At 43.4% G+C, this 16,946-nt stretch overlaps 2 protein-coding genes across 7 annotated transcripts in view; one reads left to right on the plus strand and one right to left on the minus strand.

Moving 5' to 3' along the window:
• Nucleotides 1-10,998, plus strand: METTL5 (methyltransferase 5, N6-adenosine). Of its 3 annotated transcripts, none has more exons than XM_048484101.1 (8): nucleotides 1-111; nucleotides 2,835-2,958; nucleotides 3,899-4,013; nucleotides 5,719-5,900; nucleotides 6,926-7,008; nucleotides 7,260-7,311; nucleotides 8,563-8,612; nucleotides 10,882-10,998. In XM_048484101.1, the coding sequence occupies exons 2-8, from the start codon at nucleotides 2,850-2,852 to the stop codon at nucleotides 10,945-10,947; spliced, it is 657 nt and encodes a 218-aa protein (XP_048340058.1). In that variant the 5' UTR covers nucleotides 1-111; nucleotides 2,835-2,849; the 3' UTR covers nucleotides 10,948-10,998. The 3 variants fall into 3 exon arrangements, with proteins under 3 accessions (XP_048340058.1, XP_048340059.1, XP_048340057.1); XM_048484100.1 differs by lacking the exon at nucleotides 1-111 and adding an exon at nucleotides 135-250; XM_048484102.1 differs by lacking the exons at nucleotides 1-111; nucleotides 8,563-8,612; nucleotides 10,882-10,998 and adding exons at nucleotides 132-250; nucleotides 8,414-8,555.
• SSB (small RNA binding exonuclease protection factor La) overlaps nucleotides 10,678-16,946 on the minus strand; it is a 16,689-nt gene continuing 10,420 nt past the window's right edge. For all 4 annotated transcript variants that reach the window (XM_048484097.1, XM_048484096.1, XM_048484098.1 and 1 more), the window contains exons 10-12: nucleotides 13,863-14,046; nucleotides 12,652-12,774; nucleotides 10,678-11,096 (exon numbers count right to left, since the gene is read on the minus strand). In XM_048484097.1, coding sequence (XP_048340054.1) covers nucleotides 10,996-11,096; nucleotides 12,652-12,774; nucleotides 13,863-14,046 — 408 coding nt within the window. In that variant the 3' untranslated portion in view covers nucleotides 10,678-10,995. The remainder of the gene's footprint in view (nucleotides 11,097-12,651; nucleotides 12,775-13,862; nucleotides 14,047-16,946) is intronic.

Consider the following 16,946-nt stretch of genomic DNA (forward strand, 5'->3'; position numbering starts at 1 on the left):
AGCAGGATGGGAACAAAAAACAAGGAGTCGAGTTCCCATTCTGTATGGCGGACCGTTTAACTCGCTGCACAATGCGGAAATTGGAGGATCATCCAAGGAATTTTTGCAAAGGTAGGGACAGTTGGGCAGGGGGGCGGGAGTAATTGTGGCGAGCATAGTTGTAGATATATCTTTGTGAGTAGGGGAAAAAGTTGAAATGATCTGGGGTAGTTTATATAGATATAGATAACGCTAGCTGTGTTCCCTTCCGGTAAGGCTGCAATTCCTATGTCTTCTTGCTTTCAAGTAGGTGTAATGTTAGTGCAGATTACTCTGAGCGCAGTAATCATGAGTGTGATCACGCTGCAGAGAGTTTAAAATCCAGCTGCACGATGCCACAGAGAACAGGAAGCACTTAGAATTGCCAGGCTGCGCGTTAAATCGGAGAAATCTCTGAATTATTGTTTCTGCCGTCTCATGATTCCTAAAACTTTCGCTCTGTTGTCAGTAATTCTGGCTTTCCTTTTCTGTCCTCTTCTGAGTTTGCCATCTCCTTTTCCGGAGCTTAAAAAAAGCTAATGGAAAAGTTGCCCTGTTATAATCGTTAAGTTATAGCAGGTGTTCTTGTTTTGCTGAGATTGTGCTTTAGATGTTTAGTGCAATGCTTAAGCAGTATACATTAAAAGTTCAAAGCATGTGTATTACATTTTGTATTTTGCATTTCAGCTTTTTTTCTGGGTAGAGTAAAAGCAACACTCTGATATCCAATTCATGAGAAAGAATTTTAATGAGCTATACCCTGTACTCTCAATACAATTAAAACAATGTTGTAGGTCAGGGTATAATAATACTGTTGTTTTAAAAGAGGCGGAGGGGAACAGTGGGGGAACAGTTTAGTACATCTGAGGGGGGGAGGGGAGGTGAGGGGCGCAATCTGTAAAAGAGACAGCTTGTTTGGGAACCAGAAGAGAACATCTAAAGTTTCCAGACAAAAAACTAAAATTTGGTGCCAGGTGAGACCTCTTACCTCATAACTTCTTCAGGCAGGGAAACCTCTTAATAGAATAAAAGGTTTATTTAACAAAGGAGAGATGGGAAAAGGAGATAAATAACTTGGAGGGAAGGAAGGAATTAGGCAGAAGAAATATATATATATACACAAGAGCTTTGGCACAGAAATGCAGTATTTGGTTTGCTCAGTTTCAGTTCTGAGTTAGCTTAGATGTTATTCAGATGTTTCTTAGACAGTCCCATTACTTAAGACGGTACTGGGTAATGGATAGTACAAACACAGGGTCCTACAGGCTTTGTACCTGTATGTTCATGTAGCCCTCACAGTTAAAAATTCAACATTGAAACATTTATTATTTTCTTTTGAGAAAAAACAAAACAAAAACCCATACACCAGACTAACTGCTTCCCAGGAATTCTTCCTCCTTCAGTCTGAAAGATATATTCCGCACTGGTTTATATATGTGGCCTTTCAGCTTGGCCCCTCAGTAAGCCATTACCAGTTCACAGTTTGTGTATAGAATTTGCTTAACACACAGCATACCAGTTGTCAACAGTAGTGTTAGTCAGTTTTCCACACTGTGACTAAATCACTCTCCTCAGAGGTGATTGAGCACAGCTAAGGCAGTTAGCTCTTAACTCCCAGACATTCAAATCCAAAAGCCCTTCAAATTGTTCTTTATAGGAAGATAACCTTCTCCCTGTGTGCATCATCAGGTTACTTCCCCCAGAGTGCAAGATGCCACAACCAATCAGGTGGCTTCTCTTGTTTCTAAGACCTTCTATGCCTCCCTCTGAATGTAAATAATGAAGCTTCTGACAGAGCTGCACTTTTGAATTACCTTTTCCTCTGAAGTCCATCACACCAGGCTTTTCAGTTAAACTAAGTCATAAACAGTGCAAAAATGGAATTACAAAGTAGAAGACTATGCAGTAAGAACAAGATAATACATACAATAAACAGTGGAACAATCTGACAGTCCAGTCCGGGGGAAGGAGTGTGAAACAACTTCGGGGAGTGTCACGGCCTCATGCAAATACGTTTGACCTCTCCTGTCAGCAGAGGAAGCAAAGGCACCAGTGGCCAACTGCTCCTCAGCCTTGTGGCAGTGGAACTGGATATTGGGGCTGGCGCGAAACTGTGCTGATGTCCAATCGAATGCCAGGGGCAGGGCATTCCTGAGGGTGGAGCTGATGTTAATTGCTTCCACCCTGGCTTTGCAGGCAAGTATGCTGCAGCCCGGGACTCTGATTTACCCCACCCTTTTTGGGTGGCATAAGTCCATTTAGCCCTATGGAGGGGGGTTGTATTTTCTGCCTCCCTGTGCTGCTGGAAGACCCTCTAGAGGTGGTGGGGTGGCACAACAGCGGCACCGTCCCTGGCTGCCTCCGGCTGGAGATTGGGCTATAAAATCCTGTTCCTTTTTATTACAGTGCTCTTCTTTCTATTGTACTACAGTTTTGTTTCCTTTATGGAAATATACTCCTGAATAATTCTGTTTAACACTGTTGTGGAATGAAAGAAGTGGGGCGGGGGGCATTCCTGGCCTCCTCAGGCATGTCATTCCACAAAGTGAGAACCACAACAAAGAAAACTTGTGGCTAGGCAGCTGTTGACCTTATCCATTAACAGGTGACACGTCAGAAGGCTTTGATTGGTGTGAAAATGAGAATACTGTTGCATGTCATTGACAGTAGCAAAAGCAGAACCTTCAAAAGACAGCCAAGCCTTGTTATATAACCCCCCACCCCCAGAAATTATTATTGTGCTTTTGGATCTCAGGCATGAATGCAAAAAGCATTCCCATACTTTATTTATATGCATATTTGATTGTATCTTCAAGTTGTAAAACGTCAGGATGAAGAAATTAAAACTAAAAGAACTTGAAAGTTGTCTTCAGCAAGTTGATGGTTTTGAGGATCCGAAACTGCTACTTGAACAATATCCAACGAGGCCACACATAGCAGGTAAACTTCAGCATTACACTGATATCAAGTCTCCACCAACTTATGGCAATACCATAGGGTTTTCAAGGCAAGAGGCAAACGGAGGTGGTTTGCTATTGCCTGTAGCAACCCTGGACTTCCTTCCTTGATGTTCCACCTACTAACCAGGGCTGACTTTGCTTAGCTTCTGATATCTGACAAACTGAGTTAGTCCAGCCCAGACAGATCAGAGCACTCACATTATTTTTGTCATGCCTTAAATTATACAAGACTTTCTTGCCGATTCTGGTAAGATCATTCTAGATTGGTGGGAGTAATTTACTGATACCAAAGCTATTCAATAGAAAACCCTGTACATTGAAACTGGATGTTACCTTTTAGTCAAGGTATCTATTATCAAGCCTTTGGTTAGAGATCAGAAGTAATTTCCCTGGAACGGCTGTGGTAACCAAGAATTGAACTGATCTAAAACCAGAATTTGGTAAATGTATGAGGTGTACTAAGTTACAAGATCCAATGTGTCTGCCTGTTAAGGTCTGAAATAGGTTTCCCAAAAATAAGGGGTCCACAAATACAAAAAAGCTATCAAATAAAATTACTCCTTGCTTTGGAATTAAATAAATTTCCTTATGAAATCAGCTTTTTAAGCTGATTCTCACATTTGGGATCACAAAGGATTTGGATACCTTGCCTAATGCAGCCTGTACTTTTATATGCATGCTTGAGTCACCTGGATTTTTAAATTATTATTATTAGCCTTACACTCAATTCAAGCTCAATCTTCTTGGTTACTTCTTCTCAGTGTAAAATAGGTGATATGCCTTTGGACATAGGCAGTGCTTCCTTAGTTAAGGGTTTAGGCAGAGGAGAAGAAGATGAACCTTTGCATCATTCCAGACTTGTATTATTTATTATACATCCTAATCTCATTGCCTGTATTAAAAAAAATCTTTTCCTCTAGCATGTATGCTTTATACGATTCACAATACATTTGATGACATTGAAAACAAGATTGTTGCAGATCTCGGATGCGGTTGTGGTGTGCTGAGTATCGGCAGTGCCATGTTGGGAGCCGGGTAAGCTTCTGACACCCTCATTTTTCCTCTGGTTTTCTTAAGGATGAGAAAGATGATGTTAGTGCTGGCTCATACTTCAGTAAAATAGCAAACAGATGTAACTAAAATGTCTTGGTGAAATCCATCAGTCCTACTGAGGTAGCCCTTCTTCCTTGGAATTCAACCTTCTTAGATGAAGGCATAGATTGGATAGAAATTGTTCTTTGTGTCATGGATGGATTGGCCACTGTGGCCCCTGGGACTTTCTCTGGTGCAGGGGTCGGCAACCTTTACCACCCAAAGAGCCATTTGGACCCGTTTTCCACGGCCCCGAAGATCTACCGAGCCAGCGAGTGGAGCTGCCTCCGGTTCGGCCCCTCCACTCACCTTTCCTTCCAGCACTGCTCTGGAGGGCTGGAGGGACATGCCCACGCTACCCTCTGACCTCCAGGCCATGCGGAGCCACAGTATAAGGCTGAAAGAGCAGCATGCGGCTCCAGAGCCATGGGTTGCAGACCCCTGCTCTGGTGGTTCATGGCCAGCCCCGTGGTGAGAAGGGTGGTTCATGGTGGGTAATGGTGAGTGGACTTGGCTGGATAGACAATATGATTCTTTTCTGCTCCTTACTTTGGGGAATTGGGGATAGGACCCTTTTCTGGGGCTGTTTTTTTGTCTCTGTTTGCCCCTAATGTGCATCTGAATGTGTGCTCAAGTGAAAATCAACTTCTCTGTTGTGCGTGGAATACAATGTGCGTTCTATGTGCGTCACCGCACACATTCTTCTGTAATTGCCCGGGTTAACTGCTTGTTTATATAAGACTAAAGCTGTTTGACGCCTGGGATCATAAGGCCTAGGGGGATAAATTACTATCACTCTAAGCTTTCACGCACTTTGTGTAGCAACACACAGGAGAATATTAGTGAGAACATGGCAGCAATGGCCCTTCAATTATTTACTGTGCATCCGCAAACTTTTTTTTGAGTTGTTTCGCTGATACCAAGTAATTGCAGTGTTAGCATTTGCCTAAGCTCCTTTATTTTTGCTTCAGTGACAAAATGTTAGGCCTTGCTCACCATGTGTGCTGGAGAAGGAGATTGTAGAATGTCGAAGTTGTGGAATTGAATGCAGGAGATTGATTCCAACTTTGAGTATTCCTTCACATAAAAACTCCATACAAATAGAAAAGCTGGAAAGTTGGGAAACTGTACAGTTCATTCTGCCATCTTATTCCCACCTTCCTCTTGCATATAAAATTTGGGCTTTAGTTAAATTATTGAAAAGACACATGGGAAGCTGAGGCTAGTTAACTCACTTGTTAAGAATATAAGAAAGAGCCTGCTGGATCAGACCCGAGTCCATCTAGTCCAGCTCTTCAACTCGCAGTGGCCCACCAGATGCCTTTGGGAGCTCACATGCAGGATGTGAAAGCAATGGCCTTCTGCTGCTGCTGCTCCTGAGCACCTGGTCTGCTAAATTTACATTTTAAATGTTAATTAACAGAGACATAAGGTGGCCAGCCTTGAAAAGAAAAAGCCCTTTTGATCAGTTTAACGTAACTCGTTTTTTGACAGAAAAGGTCATCAAAATGTTATCTAACCTAGTATGAAGTATCATATATCTTTTTTAGGTTTAGATCAGCTAGGTGTACATATTCAGGAGGATGAGAAATAACAGAGCTCACCATTGTCTTAGAGGTGGTAACGGCTGGCTTTTTCCTTTGTCCAGGTTGTGTATTGGCTTTGACATTGATGCTGACGCACTGGGAGTATTTAACAGAAATGCTGAAGACTTTGAAATTACAAATACTGACATAGTTCAGTGCAATGTATGTTCTTTACCTGAGGAAATGGCAAAAACGTTTGATACAGTTATTATGAATCCTCCCTTTGGAACCAAGCACAATAAAGGTAATCCCCCCCCGGCCCCTTTAGAGTTTTTGTGCCTCTTCACAAGGCAAGGCACTCTTTCTGTTAGCTGTGAATAATCTGAGAACTTTGTCTGCCTAAACTCATCCACCCAAATGCATATCTAATCTTGCTTCTGGACAAGGTCATGTGATTAAAGCAATGATTCTCAAGCTGAGGATTGTGACTGTCTTACTGCTAGGTTGTGAGGCCTAGGAGGAAGACAAATAGGGTAAGCTGGGAGAGGAGTCTCTGGGAGGCTAATGGCAGGTTTCGGTTTGCTTCTGCATGTGTGAAACAGCCACAAAATATAGCTTCTTGCCCAGTGATGCTTTTTTGTATGTGTACATGCGTAAGAGGGGACTCCTTTCCTTCCATTTTCTCTACAAGGAAATCTGTCTGGCTCTGGAGCAGCAGTGGCACAGTGGTTAAGAGCAGGTGCACTCTGATCTAAGGGACCAGGTTTGATTCCCAGCTCTGCCGCTTGAGCTGTGGAGGCTTATCTGGGGAATTCAGATTAGCCTGTATACTCCCACACACACCAGCTGGGTGACCTTGCTAGTCACAGCTCTACGGAGCTCTCTCAGCCCCACCTACCTCACAGGGTATTTGTTGTGAGGGGAAAGGGCAAGAAGATGGTAAGCCCCTTTGAGTCTCCTACAGGAGAGAAAGGGGGGATATAAATCCAACTTCTCCTCCTCCTCCTTCCCCCCAATGGTTCCCAACCATGCGTACCCCCAGGGGTATGCACCAGAGTATCCAGGGGTACAGGATACAAATTACATAATGGATTTGCTAATATGGAGGTATGCTTTTAGGGAAAGAGGTTGTCAAGGGGTACATGGGTGAAAAAAGATTTGGGAGCCACTGCTCTAACCCATGACTCCCCTCTTCCAGCCAGATTTCAAATCATGTTCTCCTCTCATGCTAATGAGACCAAAAGCAACACAATTTTTAAAAACAAATATGTGGTTATAGTTGAATAAGTCAGAAGGTTCCAACTTAAGAGCAGCCTCTACTTTTCTTAGGCATGGATATGGCTTTTCTCAAGACAGCTCTGCGGATGGCAAGAACGGCCGTTTACTCCTTGCATAAAACATCAACCCGACAAGTAAGTTTTGCAGATGCTTCTAGAGAGCCAGACCTGATGGAAAAGCTAACAAATTAAAGATACTGCCTTCAAACACAATGCAGCTAAAACAGTCTATAAATTTTGGCAGTATTGCTTTTAGTGATACTGAGATTAACGTTGGGGGCCAAACCAGACAGAAGCTGCATAGATTTAGGCATTGTGTCAGTATGAATTTTGCCTTTTGTCCGCTACTAAGACTACTAAATACCTCAAACTTTTTCAATTCTCAGCATATTCAGAAGAAAGCAGATGACTGGAAAGTGAAGATGGAAGTTTTAGCAGGTAGAAACCACCTATTTCCAAACAGCCTTCAGGCATAGGATGTCATTCTGCAAACTTCTTATACATAAACCCTCCGTAAGCCACTCTGCAGTCCTTTGGGGAAAGCAGAATATAATTTGTGTGCGTTTAAGTTAAGTAGAACACTGGTTCTATGCAGGCTACCCTGCAGACCTTGCTTCAGTTTAACACTAGGCTATCCCATAGCAAATATTTCTCTCTAGTCATCCCGGGAGTCTTTTAAAACTTGGAAGGCAAAGCTGTTTTTAAAGTCATTTTTGCAGCAGTTACATAGAAAGCTTGATTTTATATCAGCCACAAGTTTAAAATATACGCTTTGTAAAAGCTCATCTAGTTGAATTACCACTGTTCAGTTCAGTTAAGAAATGTTACAAATAAGGTGCAGATCAGGCATTTATTCCTCAACAACCCAATCTTGAGTGTATTCTTCCTTATTGCATAGGACACAGGGTGAAGCATCCCTAATTTTGGAATTCCTAAATCTAACATGAATTGGTTGTCTGAATTGCACCATCTGTATTTTTTTTTATTGCCAATATACCAGGAATTCTAATCCTGGTGTAGATTCTGGTGTTGTCGATAAGAAGGAAAGAGAATTGGTTAAAAGGCTCAAATTTTGCATTTGAATCTAACCTAACTGTTCCTAAACTAAGAAATCTGGCTTTGCAATGAAAGGGAAAGGAGTCAGGATATGCATGCCCCGAAGCGAGCCCAGCTTATGCCAGAACAAACAGGAGGCTGTGCATGATGTCTGAATATTTGGGTAGGACCTGAAGTTTGTTTTCTGCTTGCAGAAGGGAGGGCAGTTGTTGCACATGGCCCCTTTCATAATAGACTTCTCCACGATACCCATGTTGCTCCTGAGGGTCCCCTGGTGCATTCTCCTCCAACAGTCACAACCACAAAAACCTTGCATTTTGGGTGATGCAATGGGCTGTAGTGGGGAGAGGGATAACAGAATTTTGGAGACTTACCATGAGGGTTCTTTCTGCTCTGAGGTAAGGAGGGCATCTTGGAAGCTTGGTTGTTTCCCACTGACTGCTCAGGGAGGCAGCACTAAAACTTTCCACTTCCCATCCTCCAGGTAGAAACGTACAGTTCAGTTTTATTCCTGCCTCGCCCAGGAAGAGCAGCTCAGATAGTCCTCTGCAGCAGCTGAATTTTCCTTTCCTCCTTTCTCTTTCCGAACCCATTTTCTAACAGTTTGTGGAATTCACATTTGTTTTTCGTTAGAACTACGATACGACCTACCGGCATCATACAAATTCCATAAGAAGAAATCGGTAAGTTGCTTTCATGCAGTATCAGGTAGACAACTGCTAAGCTAAATGTTTGTTTGCCCCATGAGAACTTCTTGATCAGGGCTTTCTACAATTGTTCAAACATTAAACTTCCTACCAAGAATGCAAAGCACCTTGGGTATATCTTCAGAAGTTCATGTATGAAGGTAGTGATCTGCCACTTAGAAAGGCTGTTCAATTTCTTGAGAATGAGGGGGCCAGATTTACCATGGCCAAGATGTTGGGGGGGGGGGGGGGGGGTTGGGTTGATGATAGCATTTCTCCCTCATGGAAGCCAGAAGTGATCCTTATCTTGCCACTCCCTTTTTATAATTTGAAATGAGAAATCCTCCTCTGCTAATATGAAATATGAGGCAGTTTGAAAGCACTTAAAGATACTCTTAGCACTACATTTAGCCAAATTGAAGGCAACTAGTGCTGATGTGGGTGAAATGGACATGAAAGATAATGCACTACACACTACTGTGTAGACTAATGGGACAGACTGTCCCCTGTCCAAAAAGGCTTCTACTGCCTCTGTTCCTACAGACAAATTCAAAACTGAAGAAGAGCAATCCATGTGTGTGTGTGTGGGGGGGGGGGAATTGGTGTTTGGAGCAGGCAAAGTTTGCCAGCCCGGTGGTGTAAGAGGCACTTATGTCAGTGGGGAGGGGGGCAAACTGGGAGGCAGGTGGGTGCCGTGGAGCTCAGCAGTGCCTGACTTAGAAATGCCTGCTACCTGAAGAGCCGCACTGGCCTGAAGTTGGACCCTGGTAAGCTGTGAGCAGAGTAGGGGCATTCCCGGGGTGGAGCTGACTTTCAGCCTGGGAACTCCCCCAGCATAGCCATCGGACTTTCACTACCCAAATGTTGAGTCCATTTTGGGCAATAGAGGGATTTCTGTTTCTCTGCATTGTCTGGCAGCCCTCTGGATGCTGTGATGTTGTCCCCAACATCTGGATTGGGCTGTAGGAAAGGTCTGGCTGTAATCTGCACTAGAGTAGTGCGTATGTAGAAAAGCTGAATTATGTACAGAAGTGGCTTGTTTTACACACCAATAAATATGAGTATGCACAACTATGCCTACCACTGAAACTTTCTGCTTAACCATGGAAATGTCTAGTTGCTTTTCCTTGACCATATGATCGTCCATTATGATGCTACCTACCCTCTCTTACAAGTTCTCCCACACATTGAATAAAAATCTGGGGTGCTGCTGCTGGTGGAATCTATAAGTCTTATTCTCACAAGTGGATTAGTTCAAGTGAGATACATGGTTGAGGGGGGATTTAAACACAGGAATTACTGACTGGAGTCCAGCAACTATCCCAGCTGTGGTCTTCAACTGACACCAGAAGATAGAGGGAAAGGAAGAGATGACAGATGGGCATGACAGAACTTTAAAATGGGTCTTACTTTGTACATTCAAGTTAAAAGTAGGGCCCAGTTCTCGAAGTGTCAGCAGCACAGTGGCCTCATTCTCCTAAAAGGCCTGTCCTTGTGTAGGTACATCTAGGAATTATAACAAAATTGCTAATTTGAAACCACCTGCCAGTAGTTGCTGCTGGGCTTCACCCAGATGTATCATCCCCTCCAAGGCCAAAAACAGGCCTGGAAATGATCCTGTTCCCCCCTCCCATCTTATTAATGGAAACCAAGGCTTGAAGGCTGGTAATATTGTTGAGGTTGCCTAACAACCACCCCAAAGGCCACTGCAGAAGGCATTTGCTTACTAAAGATACAGACACTTCTTGTATTACTGAGTGGGCACTAGCCCCATCATTTTTAAAAAAAAGATTTCATTTTTTTCTGGAAACCTGGGGCTTTCTCAGGTTTGAAGAAATATCTGTCTTGTCTGTTTATGGCTCCAGTCTCCAGATTTAAGTATCCACAAATGGGGCCACAGTGAGAATTGGGTGTATTGATGATGCCAAATACTTCCTGTAATTGTGGTACAAAGATGGAAGATGAAGTGAACACCAGAAAACTATTCAAAACATTGAGAGAATGTGGTAGCATTATAGTTAGATTAGTGATAAACCCCTTAACCCAATAACTCATTGCATTCTGACACTTGAAATGCTGCAGTTTATTTGGTATATGCAAGTTATACACCTTTTGTACACAGTTTTACACAGCTGCTTAAACTTTCCCCTTCAGTTTCTGACTGTATAACACTATAAATATAAAAACCGCCTGATAAAATATGCCTCCAGAAGGGGAGAGGGGATCTAAATTGAAGCAGCTTTTTTTTTCTCTTTCCCCTCTGCAGGTGGACATCGAAGTAGATTTCATTAGGTTCTCTAGTGAAAAGAAGACAAATGAAGGAATGACTTAAAACGTCTGAAAAGCAGAATAAAGATTCAATGCTTTTTTAAAAAAACTGTTACTTCTGATTTCCAGCATTGTTTTCTGTCTTCATCTGTTTTGGGGTAGATCCCTCTTTCTCTGCATCTTCTAACGGCCTTTTTTTGGCACTTGCTGCCCCTGTAACATTTGAGATCCGTCAGTGGTGTGATTCACAGCAGTTCAACTTGCATTCAAAGCAATGAAAATGAAGCCAGTAATACTGATACACACAGAACTAGTAGTTTTGCTCTACGTTTTTGTAAACAAGCACAAATGGTTTTGCTAAAATGTGGGCAGAATGGATGTTACTTGAATTCACAAAGGATTTTTCTATGATTTATTTAAAACCTATCTTTGCCACTGTTCCACCCAAATAAGGCCCCGCAGAGTGGAAACATGAAAACGTTTCAATATTAAAAAATTTACACACACATACGGGGGACTTTATTTGGGTAGAACAGTGGCAGAGATAATGTTTCCAGAATTTAATGTAGGGGTTTCCTAAGCAGAAAATAGTATCCCAGTTGCACACTGAAAGGGAAGAAGCATTTAAGGATCTCATTTTGCACAACGCTTTCCTGTGCTATAAGACAAGGCAAGGAGCCTTGGATCTTAGAGGAGGACAATATGGTATAGTAATAGTTCCTTCTTCCGCAAACTGGATTGAACTGCAACATTCCTCCATCCTGCCTGATCTGGGATTCTTTGCCTTTATGTAGGAGGGAATAAGAGGGAGTTGGACAGCAGCACTACTCACTACCACGGGTGAGGTTCTACACCCGTGGTGGCAAACCTTTGGCACTCCAAATGTTTTGGACTACAATTCCCATCAGCCCCTGCCAGCAAGGCCAATTGGCCATGCTGGCAGGGGCTGATGGGAATTGTAGTCCACAACATCTGGAGTGCCAAAGGTTCGCCACCACTGTTCTACACCATCTGATGAGTAGTTCTGGCTCAGCAATTCCTTCTTCCTCCAAAACACTCTTTATAAAATATTATTCAAAATTAAGGTGTAGATCACAGGCCGGACAGCTTTGCTCATGTTGCAAACTTCTTGTTTTCCCCCTCCTGCTGCAGCTCATCCCCCACTCCTCTCAAACCAAGTCAGAGTCAGAAGTTACAGGAAAAATTGGCAAAAATTATTCCTCTTCTTCTAAAAACAGAAGTAGGCATAGCATGAAGGAGTAAATGAGGTTAGCAGTCAAACCTAAGAGTTTTAAAACTGTCCTTTCATAGTTTGCCTATCAAGACACTTGCGGTATCAAGCTGATTTTGAACAGCTACTGCTAAGGTAGAGATTTTATTAGGACTTCTGGGCAAAATAACTCTCCATGTTTATTGTCTTTACTCAGGGAGGTATAGGGAGGTGGGTCCCTTCTGCTACCTTCTTGGTAATCCTGTGAAGGTTGGGCAAAGATATTATGACTTGTCCAAGGTCATCCAGTAAATGGAGGAATAATTTAAATCAGGTCGTCTGGTTAAAGTCCATGACTCTAGTTCCTTCATCACACTGGCTCTTGTTACACAATCCTCCCCACTCGTACAGATTTGTTACTTATCCTTCATGTTTCTGTATCAGAAAACATTGTTCAGATTTGGAGAATTCAAACACAAGTAGGAGAAGAAACAGCAGTCATTTGGGTGCGACTGACGTTTATAAAAGCAGACGTTTATAAAACAGGAGATGGCTTACCGTTGTTTTCACCCGCCTCATCATCGTCACCCGCCTCATCATCAAATTTTGTCTTCTTGCCAAGGAATTTTACTTTTCTGTTCTGTGCACCTCGGCCTCCTCTGCCATCTTTTCCTTTACAACCTGCAAGGGCAGATATGCACAAGGACACATGTTTCAGCCCACGGATTACTGCAGCCTCCCTTAATTTGGGGGAGGGCCCCATGGCTACGTGCCCAGACATGTGAGTCATGATAAATCAGACACCAAAGACAGAATTTCTGTGTCCCAGCCCAAAATACTGCATCAGCTTGCACATTCATCGGGAAATAGTCAAAGTCATGAGAAACTAAAGCAGGTGTATGAACCAGCCTGAAGATCCCAGCTACCATTTCTATCCCTCTCTCACCTTCACAGCCCCAATATAATGTTAAATACAGTCAGAATAATGCACTTTTAGTAGGCTGTCCAGCACTGACTTTTCCCTCCCTGCCCTTTCCTCATGAAGGCTACAGCTTCTGGCCATACTCAATGGATTTTGGTCCTTCTAGACTTCTTTCTACGGCCCACTGAATATTGAGCTAAGGCACTGTCTCTTAGCAGTGCTATTCAGGGGATGTAGAGATTCCCTGCAGTCGTCATGTTCACTGATGGATCTGCTATTTACAACCATAAGAATGTAAGAAAGAGCCTGCGGGATCAGACCAGAGTCCATCTAGTCCAGAACTCTGCTACTCGCAGTGGCCCACCAGATGCCTTTGGGAGCTCACATGCAGGATGTGAAAGCAATGGCTTGCTGCTGCTGCTGCTCCCGAGCACCTGGTCTGCTAAGGCATTTGCAGTCTCAGATCAAAGAGGATCAAGATTGGTAGCCATAGATCGACTTCTCCTCCATAAATCTGTTCAAGCCCCTTTTAAAGGTAAGCCCCTTTTAAAGCTACCATCTTAGCCCATCCCCACCCCCCTTAAAGATACCTATGCTCATGGCCATTATGACATCTACTAGAAGTGAATCACCTCCCTTCAATCACTTGTTGCGGTGCTTCCTTTCATCAGGCCTGAATCTACTGCCCATCCACACTGTCTGAGGGTCACGCCCTAGTAATACAAATAGGCCTGCCTGGAGCAAAACCATAGTGGTGCCCATTCCTTGCCCCCAACACCTTGTTGACAGTGTAAGATCCAGGTTCTAAGGCAGACAAGGTCAACAGGCAAAGGAGGGAAGACGTCACCTCTTTCTTTCTTGTTTAACACTTTCTGCTGTTCATGTATGATTTTCTCCAAGGCTTCTTTTGCCACCTCTCCTTCAAGCACCTCCCAAGCGACATCTCTGTCCCGCAGCTGCAGATCCCCGCTATTGGCTTCTTGGGCTTGACTTAGGGCTTTCTGGGCACTGCTCTTGAACAGGATAATTCCCTGAGCAAAAAGAGATAACAAGTCTGAATCCACCAGCCAAAGATGTCCTAATTCACTTTCATCCCATTCATTCTGTAATATTCCATTTCTGATAAGGAACAAACACGCCCAAGTGTCTTCCCCAGTTCATTGTGGCTCTCCTCAGATTTGGCAGTCTGACGCCATGGCTTCAGCAGTGCTTGTTAAGGGCCCCTTCGGCACATGCAGAATAATGCACTTTCAATCCACTTGCACAATAGTTTGCAAGTGGATTTTGCTATCCCGCACAGTAAAATCCAGCTGCAAAAAGCACTGAAAGTGGATTGGAAGTGCATTATTTTGCACATGCAGGAGGGGCCAAGAACTGTCAAGGAGCCACACTGTATGTGGCAGTGAAGACAATGCGGGTCCAAGTGGTGGTCATTCTGGGGGCACGCCAGATGACAACCTGTGCTGTTTTGACCATCTTGTATTGGCTCTATAGCAGGAAATCTGCTTGGCATGCAGAAGGTGTAAGGTTCAAGCACTGGCATCTTCAGCTAAAAGGACTGAGAAGCAGCGGATGGAAAGATCTCCCTCTGAGACCTTGGAAAGCTTTTGCCAGTCTGACAAGACTGACTTTGATGGGTCAGCAGTCCAATTCAATGTAGGGCATCTTCATGTGTTCAAGAGAAGGGGGCGCTGCCTGAAGGAAGTGGCACCTCATTCTTTCTCCTTTAGTGCTAGTTAGAGAAGGGACTTGACTACTGTAATCAATTATATTCTCTCAGAAAAAAAGATGTTAGTATGGTCAGTTGAGGTGCAGCGATCGAGAAAACTGTATGCTTCCATATTAGAATGTAGTTCTGGACAAATATGAGAATTATCTTTCATTTTTATGTGTTGCCTTTGTCAAAACCATTACTTTGTGCATTGTTGAACATGGTACTTTGATTCAAGAACATTTATAAACTGAATGCCAAAATGAATTTTTGCTTGCAAACATATGAGAGGGAGGGGGGCTAGGTAGGCACAGGGACCCAGGCGAAGCATTCTACAACAAAGAAGATCCGGCATGTTAAGTTCTGTGGCAGAAGAACATACAACTCTACTAATGTATTTTTCTGAGACAGACTATAGTATGGAAGCAGCTATCCATACTTCAGATTAGACCCCATGGACTACCTGCTGCCACCTGGGCCCTCAAGAATCCGATGTTATCTATGTTCTGTGAAACATCACCTGTGCGGGGATTTTTAAGAGTTTTAACTTTCTAGTAAATTTTACCTCACACTGGGTTTGAAACTCTAATTGAGAACAAGGCAGAGTTCAATGAACAGTTTCACACGCCTTGGTGACCCCCCAGGCTGAACTACTGCAATGCCCCGTAGGTGGGGTTAACCTTAAGCAATTCTCTGACTACCACTGGTCCAGGAAGAGGCTGCCCCATCTGCAGGCACAAACCACTGTGATCATATTACTTCTGACTCTGATGTAGCAGAAAAGGTTGTGGAAGGATGTTGGTGGAGTAGCTCTTTTTCTCCAGCACCCTGCTGTGGGTCCCATAAAACGTTCTCTGAAGGACAGAAAAGCCTAGCAGACAAAATATACAACAGTACAAAACGCTTGCAGCAATGAGAGAATTGGGTTAAAAAATCATTGCCATCTTTCTTTTCTGCAGGATCTAAACCACTGGTGCTTCTACTTTGTTTCTGGGTTTGAGTTAAAGTTTTCATTTTAACCACTAGAGCTTTAATAGACAATCTTATATCGTCTTAGGCCCCTTCCGCACATGCAGAATGCACTTTCAATCCACTTTGCAACTGTGAAGAATAGCAAAATCAATTGTGAAAGTGGATTGAAAATAGATTATTTGGCATGTGTGGAAGTGGCCTAAGCAGAGGCATACTGGAAAAAAATGGCTCCTGGGGCAACCTTATTTTTGCACCCCCACTCCTTCTTATGGGCTTCGGACATGTGTAGGCTCCTTGACCACAGTTTGATCATGTGCGGGGGTGATTTTGCCCCCCCCCCCCATGATTAAATGGGTGGCGCATGTGACCCTACATGTCCCTCTGGCAGGTAACATCCCTGAACCTAAGTCTGCTGGAATCAATGGGATTAGAATGGAGTCCCTCTACATGGGACTGCTCTCTAAATGATATAGGACCAGGATTTACGAGAGCCTACCTGACTTGAATCTAGCCCTTCTTAGCATAAATGCATGCAGAGCAATGGAAAACAGTTGTTCAGTGTCCCAAGAAGACACACACTTTCTTGGTGGATGTACTGAGGCATCAATATGCCCTTCCCTGAGACCCATGTAATACCCACTTCAGTAGGCAAGGAAAGGGCATCTTCTTGCAAGAGGCTTTTTAACTTGAGCAAAAGGTAGGAAACTATGTCCCTATTGGCCAACCTCAGTTGTTTATGTGTTTCTGTTCATCTCTTTTCTTCCACTGATGGCTTTAATGGGTTTTCCCATGATGGGGCACTTCTGTGTAGAATTACTCTAGTGTGAGCTCATTAAATTCGGCAATCTTCATCTGGAATAACTGCACACATTTCCATTGCGAGTGTGCAACTGACAAGCAGGCTATGTATTTTTAAACAACAGTCCAAGGTTTTCACTGGGAGGCCACAAGGACATTTCTTTAAGCCCTGTGTATTGCAATTGACTTGCTAAGGGAAAAAACCCCCAAACAATTTGTCTGTGAATTGCTAACACTTTTAGAGACTAGGAACAGGAGTAATAAGTTCAAGGTGAAGGGAAAGCAATTCCATGTAAACATCAGGAAAAACTTCCAGACAGTAAGGGCTGTTCCAACAGTGGAATGCACTACCTCGGAGTGTGGTGGAATCTCCTTCTGTGGAGGTTTTTTAAGAGAGGCTGGATGGCCATCTGACAGGAGTGTTTGATTGGGTGTTCCTGCATTGAAGGG

This window comes from Sphaerodactylus townsendi, linkage group LG02 (assembly GCF_021028975.2).
Source record: "Sphaerodactylus townsendi isolate TG3544 linkage group LG02, MPM_Stown_v2.3, whole genome shotgun sequence".
Lineage (NCBI taxonomy): Eukaryota > Metazoa > Chordata > Lepidosauria > Squamata > Sphaerodactylidae > Sphaerodactylus > Sphaerodactylus townsendi.

What these genes read in the sequence shown, in the direction of transcription:
- METTL5 (XM_048484101.1), top strand. Translation starts at nt 2,850, where the DNA reads ATGAAGAAATTAAAACTAAAAGAACTTGAAAGTTGTCTTCAGCAAGTT. An exon ending in AACGAGGCCACACATAGCAG is followed by an intron (nt 2,959 to 3,898) that starts GTAAACTTCAGC and finishes CTTTTCCTCTAG; the next exon opens with CATGTATGCTTTATACGATT. An exon ending in TGGAACCAAGCACAATAAAG is followed by an intron (nt 5,901 to 6,925) that starts GTAATCCCCCCC and finishes TACTTTTCTTAG; the next exon opens with GCATGGATATGGCTTTTCTC.